This window comes from Entelurus aequoreus, linkage group LG13 (genome assembly GCF_033978785.1).
Source record: "Entelurus aequoreus isolate RoL-2023_Sb linkage group LG13, RoL_Eaeq_v1.1, whole genome shotgun sequence".
Lineage (NCBI taxonomy): Eukaryota > Metazoa > Chordata > Actinopteri > Syngnathiformes > Syngnathidae > Entelurus > Entelurus aequoreus.
The window spans coordinates 53,440,220-53,448,928 of record NC_084743.1 but is presented as its reverse complement, the minus strand read 5'-3'; the positions used below and the strand labels follow the sequence as shown (position 1 = coordinate 53,448,928).

Below are 8,709 nucleotides of genomic sequence, written 5' to 3'. Positions count from 1 at the left end.
ACAAGGTATCTTTAGGACCAGTTTAGTTGAAAACACAATCACCATTTTTGTAGGGGGTCCCTTGCTCCTTCCTAGGGGGTCCCTGGCCTGGAAAACGTTAAAGGCCACTGATCTAGTCTTTTGTTGTGCTCTAAAAGGTGTTTATACTTTAGGCATTGTACAAAACCCAAAGCCGGTGAAGTTGGCACGTTGTGTAAATCGTAAATAAAAACAGAATCCTTTTCAATCCATATTCAATTGAATAGACTGCAAAGACAAGATACTTAACGTTCATACTGGAAAACTTTTGTTATTTTTTTGCAAATATTAGCTCATTTGGAATTTGATGCCTGCAACATGTTTCAAAAAAGCTGGCACAGGTGGTAAAAAAGACTGAAAAAGTTGAAGAATGCTCATCAAACACATGTGGTGAACAGGCTAATTGGGAATAGGTGGGTGCCATGATTGGGTATAAAAGCAGCTTCCATGAAATGCTCAGTCATTCACAAACAAGGATGGGGTGAGGGTCACCACTTTGTGAACAAATGCGTGAGCAAATTGTTGAACAATTTAAGAACAACATTTCTCAATGAGCTACTGCAAGGAATTTAGGGATTTCACCATTTACGGTCCGCAATATCATCAAAAGGTTTAGAGAATCTGGACAAATCACTGCACGTAAACAATGATATTACGGACCTTCGATCCCTCAGGCGGTACTGCATCAAAAAGCAACATGAGTGTGTAAGGGATATCACCACATGGGCTCAGGAACACTTCAGAAAACCACTGTCAGTAACTACAGTTGGTCGCTACATCTGTAAGTGCAAGTTAAAACTCTACTATGCAAAGCGAAAGCCATTTATCAACAACACCCAGAAACGCCGCTGGGCCTGAGCTCATCCAAGATGGACTGATGCAAAGTGGAAAAGTGTTCTGTGGTCTGACGAGTCCACATTTCAAATTGTTTTTGTAAACTGTGGACGTCGTGTCCTCTGGAACAAAGAGGAAAAGAACCATCCGGATTGTTATAGGCGCAAAGCTCAAAAGCCAGCATTTGTGATGGTATGGGTGAGTATTAGTGCCCAAGCCACGTGTTACAACCACGTGGCTTCATAGTAAAGAGTGCGGGTACTAGACTGGCCTGCCTGTAGTTCAGACCTGTCTCCCATTGAAAATGTGTGGCGCAATCTGAAGCCTAAAATACCAAAACAGAGACCCCCGGACTGTTGAACAACTTAAGCTGTACATCAAGCAAGAATGGGAAATAATTCCACCTGAAAAGCTTCAAAAATTGGTCTCCTCAGTTCCCAAACGTTTACTGAGTGTTGTTAAAAGGAAAGGCCATGTAACACAGTGGTGAACATGCTTTTTTGCTATTTGTTGCTGCCATTAAATTCTAAGTTAATGATTATTTGCAAAAACAAATTAGTTTCTCAGTTCGAACATTAAATATCTTGTTTTTGCAGTCTATTCAATTGAATATAAATTGAAAAGGATTTGCAAATCATTGTATTCTGTTGTTATTTACGATTTACACAACGTGCCAACTTCACTGGTTTTGGGTGTTGTACTATAATTAAACACAAATTGTTTGATTGTAACGTGCATCTTAGTTGTAGTTTTCATTACCAAATTTGGACGTGCTAAAATGGCCATAGGAAATCCCTAATGCTAATCTCTAGCATGTCTTGAGCAAATCGAAGGTAAACTGTCTTGTACGTTCAAGTGTTTTCAATCAGGCATACTTGCTTTGTTAGAGTGAACTCTGCTTGAGTGTTTGAGTCCGCAAACCGGATGAGATCACCTGCAACAAAATGTACTGAATAATGGCACCGTTGGATTTTTACGTGAATCAATACCCGGTACAAATCCTGTACCCATCCCGAGACGCACAACAAACCAACATTCCCGACCACACACAGACAAAACACACCAAGCGCCAAGTGGTGTTTTGCAGTCATTATCCCCGAGAGGGGAAATGTGAGGCGATCCAACGCATTGAGCAGGTTCTGGAGAGGACATCCTCTATCCCCGTCCCCCCCTCACACAAACACCAGAACCCCCACCATCCATTCCTAAGTCTGTGGGAATCCCATGCAGAGGTTTGAACTCCAAATGCTGCACTCTCTTCAGGAGTGTACTTTCGAGAACCAGTTTGAATTCTGTACAATTACTGGGGCAGCAAAAGTCTATTGAGGAAGTTGACTCTGCCAGCTTTAAAACGGGATGAAGTTTATTTGTCCGCAGTTTATAGGACGAGAACATACTGCTCCGTTGTTGTCCGGTGTCTCCAAAGCCACGTCCTCTGCCTGGTGCCCATCCATCTAGTTAATTCTCACTCACTACTTGACTGAGTTGCAGCCAAAGATCATTAGGGCTCTTCTGAGGGCTCTTAAGAGGTTCTCCAGTGGAGTACTCTTGCTCCAAAGTGCCCTCGGCAGGCTGGAGTGTGTGTCTTTGGAGCGAACCTATTGCCGGCTGATGAATTCGTTTGAGTGTGTGTATTCTTGTATTTCTACCCTTCTTGAGACATCAAAAAAGTTAAAGTACCACTGATAGTCACACACACACTAGGTGTGGTGAAATTAACCTCTGCATTTGACCCATCCCCTTGTTCCACCCCCTGGGAGGTGAGGGGAGCAATGATCAGCAGCGGTGGCCCCGCTCGGGAATCATTTTGGTGATTTGACCCCCAATTCCAACCCTTGATGCTGAGTGCCAAGCAGGGAGGCAAATGGGTCCCATTTTTATAGTCTTTGGTATGACTCGGCCGGGGTTTGAACTCACAGCCTACCGATCTCAGGGCGGACACTCTAACCACGAGGCCAGTGAGCAGGCTCACACTGAAAAGTACCTACCATATGAGGACTGGTGAACAAGTTAGGACCGAAATCAGGGTCCCAATAGGGAAAACCATTGCATCTAATAGAGAATGTCTCATTAGCACCCATCCATCCATCCATCCATCCATCCATTTTCCCAGACTTCCCTCTTCCCAGCCACTTCATCCAGCTCCTCCCGGGGGATCCCGAGGCGTTCCCAGGCCAGTCGGGAGGCATAGTCTTCCCAACGTGTCCTGGGTCTTCCCCGTGGCTTCCTACCGGTCGGACGTGCCCTAAACACCTCCCTAGGGAGGCGTTCGGGTGGCAGATGCCCGAACCACCTCATCTGGCTGCTTTCGATGTGGAGGAGCAGTGGCTTTACTTTGAGCTCCCCCCGGATGACAGAGCTTCTCACCCTATCTCTAAGGGAGAGCCCCGCCACCCGACGCAGGAAACTAATTTCGGCTGCTTGTACCCGTGATCGTGTCCTTTCGGTCATAACCCAAAGCTCATGACCATATGTGAGGACGGGAACGTAGATCGACCGGTAAATTGAGAGCTTTGCCTTCCGGCTCAGTTCCTTCTTCACCACAACGGATCGATACAACGTGCGCATTACTGAAGACGCCGCACCGATCCGCCTGTCGATCTCACGATCCACTCTTGCCTCACTCGTGAACAAGACTCAGAGGTACTTGAACTCCTCCACTTGGGGCAAGATCTCTTCCCCAACCCGGAGATGGCATTAGCACCCCTAGTGGTGAAATCTGTCTAAATTAGGGTGGTCCCAAAAAAAGGAGGGATTTTTCAAATTGACTGTGTGTCGGTTTTAAAAGGGCGGTCAACATATGAAATAACAAGTGTGTGTAAAAATGTGAAGTGCTCCCTCTCTGGCCAACATATGTTATAACAAGTGTGTGTGTGAGAAATTGAAATTAATTTCAAAAAAGTAAATAAATATGTATAGAGAGACATACTGTAATAACTTGAAGTAAATAATGGTTAAAAACCAATTAAAAACCAAAAAAATAAAATAAAGATAAAATAACTAAAAAGCTTACCTTTTTTTTATATTTGCATAGTATGTATATATTATTAATGCTGTAAATACAAATCTTCATATATAGGTAGGCATTTTTCTCAGGTCTCAAGAAGGGGACAATTACAAGAATGTGTGTGTGTGTGTGTGTGTGTGTGCGTGTGTGTGTGTGTGTGTGTGTGTGCGTGCGTGGCGGTGTTAGGAGGGGTCATCCATCCACAGCAAGGAGCGTGAGTGACACGAATGAACGCTGGAGGTCGGTTCTCCTTTAGAATGGACGCTGGGTCGTTGGGTTCTGTGAAATACGTGTCGCATCATGGAGGAGGAGGGGGAGGAGGGGGCTGGGGTGGGGTGGGGTGGGGTGGGGGGTTTGGGGGGGTTACAGCCGAGGCGCACACAGACAGTCATGGGGGGCGACTGGGAATGTTTGAGAGAGGAGGAATGGCCGTCTGCAGATTAAGTGAGGGTGATGTAGGCTGAGGCCTTTGCCTTCAGTTGTCTCAAACACAGATGACAGCTCCAGCTCCCTGAAACAAACACACACACACACACACACACACACACACACACAAACACACACACACACACAAACACACACACACAGCACACACAAGCAGTTCAATCAATGCTATTGTAAAGCCTGGTGGATTAATCCCTCGTCTCGCAGTGTGAAGTAATGCTGTCGATGAAGGCTTGATGTGCACGCCATTAGCGGATGGAGGGGATTTGACAAGTAGGTTACTGCGGGTTTGGCCGCGGGATTTGTCACGTTAATTAAGAGCCGACACAACCTTTATGCTTTTGGGTACAAGTGAAAATCTAGTTTCAAACGTGTGGGCAGACTATGAGTGTGGGACTCAAGTGGCACCTCTGCTGTTTGCCATGGTAACAGATGGTCTTGGTAGTACTTCTACCCATGACAACACCAGTGAGCATCCTCATAGGTGGTAGTCACACTCCCATTGGCTGAACGGAAACACCTGCAGACTTTAAAAACTAGGGGGGCGGGGCTACTCATTAGGTTTCCCCTGTTTTTTGTAATGTCCTAAAAATCCAAAAGCACTTTATCAAAGTGCCCCGGTGACATTTTTACACGGAGCACTACCTTGGTCTTCGTACTGCCCGCTTTTAGCATGAAAGCAACATTTTGCCCCCGGTTTTCGTAGCCTGTCTTGACTATCGCACGGCCATGCGTAACAAAGTAGTCTGTTTGCCCGCAACTGCAAAATAAGCTACCCTGGGGCCTACAAAAGTTGCGAGTTCCAGCAGCCTGATACAGAAGGTGAGAAACACTATTGAGCGTTGCAAACTAGTTTGTTTATGATAACAATTAGGGGGCTACGGTTCGATTTTAAATCGACTATTTATACGTCTAGAATAATTATATTGTATATCATTATCAAATTGTATATTGTTAATAAATTGTATATTACTGTATATTCTAAATTCATTACATTTAATTATTTATAACATTAATAAAATATCCAGTAGGTTCCTTCCTCCTTTGGCCACTGATGTATGCAGTATTGCATCATTTTGCTGCGCACAGTGTATATATACGTGTGTGTGTGTGTGTGTGTGTGTGTGTGTGTGTGTGTGTGTGTGTGTGTGTGTGTGTGTGTGTATACATGTATATGTATAAGTATATATTCGTGAGATCAGGAAAAAACACAGAGGCTATTTCTTCCCTCCAAGACTGTTTTGCAGGTTTCCCTGCTCTTCAGGGAAACACTCAGGGAGAACTCCGCTGAAGAGCAGGGAAACCTGCGAAACAGGCTTGTAGGGATGAAATAGCCTACGTGTTTTTTCCTGACCTAACGAATATTCCACTCCACCCCGGTATTGAGCACTGTCTAACGGATAAACTACGGCTGTATATGTATACATACATCCATGCTAACCCAAAGAACATTAGCATTAATGCCGCATTTTAAAACCGTTTGTATTATAATAATCGATATTTGTCCATCGATTCCTGAATCGTCCACGTTTTAATCATGATGCAAAGGAGAATTGATCGTTTTTTCCTCCTCTATTGCGAACCCTATCATAAACATCATGTGTATGCGGAGTTTTCCTTCATTGAAATGTTGGTTAGTAAAGCAGTTGCATACCCTCTGGTGGTTCTGACATGGGAGGGCTCAGACAGTACATGTGGTAGCCTCTGTCACAATCATCGCAGAACAACAGCTGATCCTGGAACAGAAGAGAATGTGCGATTTTAACAGCTAATTAACAAATTAATAAACATGGGTGTTTTTCACATTTCAATCGATACAGTACCAATCACTGTTACGTGGGAATCTGTACCGGTACTCAGCGCGTACCAGTTGTCGGTACTTTTGTGCGTGTTAATGTGGTAAAACATTTTTTTTACAAAATTTTAAAAATGTATTATACACTACCGTTCAAAAGTTTGGGGTCACATTGAAATGTCCTTATTTTCAATGAAGATAACTTTAAACTAGTCTTAACTTTAAAGAAATACACTCTATACATTGCTAAAGTGGTAAATGACTATTCTAGCTGCAAATGTCTGGTTTTTGGTGCAATATCTACATAGGTGTATAGAGGCCCATTTCCAGCAACTATCGCTCCAGTGTTCTAATGGTACAATGTGTTTGCTCATTGGCTCAGAAGGCTAATTGATGATTAGAAAACCTTTGTGCACTCATGTTCACACATCTGAAAACAGTTTAGCTCGTTACAGAAGCTACAAAACTGACCTTCCTTTGAGCACATTGAGTTTCTGGAGCATCACATTTGTGGGGTCAATTAAACGCTCAAAATGGCCAGAAAAAGAGAACTTTAATCTGAAACTCGACAGTCTATTCTTGTTCTTAGAAATGAAGGCTATTCCACAAAATGGTTTGGGTATATTTGGTTTTCTGACACTTCTGAGTCTAATTAGCAAGTATGCAGTTGGTCGTGGGTGTGTTGTTGTAGTCAGGAAGTAGTCTTTTGATATTAAGTTGAATGTGCCAGTCTTGTCTTTTGTTTACCGTTACACACCAGCTGTTTGATTGTAGCGTGCATCTTAGTTGTAGTTTTGATTTCCAAATTTGAAGGTGAAACGCCAATGCTAATCAGTAGCATGTTTTTGGCATTGAGCAAGCTCGCAAAGTCGAGCCATACTTTTTAGCGAATTTCCGTCACGCACAATTGCTTTGTTGGCATGGAAAATTGCAACATTACCTAAAGCCGGTTGGATTTTAATAATAAGTATTTGCCCAGGTATAGTATCGGTAGTATAGACACATTCCCTACAAACAAATCATATTGTTAAAAGTTGAATATGCTTGAATGGTAAAAATATGAATAGCATGGTTTTAATACACAGTACCAGTCCAGTTAAGTTTCAATCAGGGGTGTCCCAATACAACTTTTTCACTTCCAATACAATATCGATATTGGAGCCTTGATCCGATACAATTTCTGCATGAATCATATATATTCCTTATTATTTTGTCGTGTGGAATGTTACATAAGGCTTGATCAAGTGAAATTACTCAAATAAAAAACAATGGTAGGTATGAAAGACACTAACCTATTTATTAGTAACCGTCTGGAATGCACTTATGCTGTCTTTTTTTTGTTTGTTTTCTTTAAGTTAAAGGGGAACTTCACATTAAAAACAAATATTTGCCTATCATTCACAATAATTATGAAAGACATGACGACGGATGTTTGCTTTTTTCAATGCATTCTAACTCGTAAATAAATATAAATAAAAGTATTCTTACAGCGGAGCCAATGGGAGCTCCACTATTCTGCCCATAAAATCCGATAAATAACCATTTAAAAAGCGCCAACATATATGTATTAGTGATATTGTTATTATAAATGCTAACACAGACAAACTATTTATAGCGGCGCCGTGATCACAAGTTTGTGTGCCTATGTTGACATCATCGAGTGGTAAGTTGCTTCCTTGCTTGTGGAAGTTTATTGTCGATCATAAATCATGCCTCTCGCCTGGAAAGTACAATGATGAGGATGTATTCCGACTAGTTTTTTAACTTTGACAGCCAATTTTGACCCGGAAATGGCGAAAACGACACAAAACTACAATTGTTTCCACCTCACTTTGATTATGAATCATTGTATATCCAAACGGGAATATAACAAGATTCTATCAGTCGGCATCCTAATGACAGCAGGCATTGTACACTAAGTGATGTTTTATTATGTTTGTTGGATCGCATGAAGTCCACATTGATGTTGTTGAAAAAAAGCGAACGTTGTGATGCGTTTTTTAAAATTAATTAATTAATTAAGTAAGCCTAAAATGATCAAAATACATAAATATCAAATGTTATTATTAATGTGCCCATTACAACATTAAATACCGTATTTTTCGGAGTATAAGTCGCTCCGGAGTATAAGTCGCACCGGCCGAAAATGCATGATAAAGAAAGAAAAAAACATATGTAAGTCGCATTTTTGGGGGAAATTTATTTGATAAAACCCAACACCAAGAATAGACATTTGAAAGGCAATTTAAAATAAATAAAGAATAGTGAACAACAGGCTGAATAAGTGTACGTTATATGAGGCATAAATAACCAACTGAGAACGTGCCTGGTATGTTAACGTAACATATTATGGTAAGAGTCATTCAAATAACTATAACATATAGAACATGCTATACGTTTACCAAACAATCTGTCACTCCTAATCGCTAAATCCCATGAAATCTTATACGTCTAGTCTCTTACGTGAATCAGCTAAATAATATTATTTGATATTTTACGGTAATGTGTTAATAATTTCACACATAAGTCGCTCCTGAGTATAAGTCGCACCCCTGGCCAAACTATGAAAAAAACTGTGACTTATAGTCCGAAAAATACGGTATATACAGTA

The 8,709-nt window shown here is 41.6% G+C and overlaps 1 protein-coding gene across 1 annotated transcript in view; it reads right to left on the bottom strand.

The window, feature by feature from the left end:
• Positions 1-2,048: 2,048 nt before the first annotated feature.
• The window catches only part of dpf1 (double PHD fingers 1), a 160,800-nt gene continuing 154,139 nt past the window's right edge, over positions 2,049-8,709 (bottom strand). Inside the window, 2 exon segments of the mRNA XM_062068006.1 lie at positions 2,049-4,370; positions 5,958-6,039. Coding sequence (XP_061923990.1) covers positions 4,300-4,370; positions 5,958-6,039 — 153 coding nt within the window. The 3' untranslated portion in view covers positions 2,049-4,299.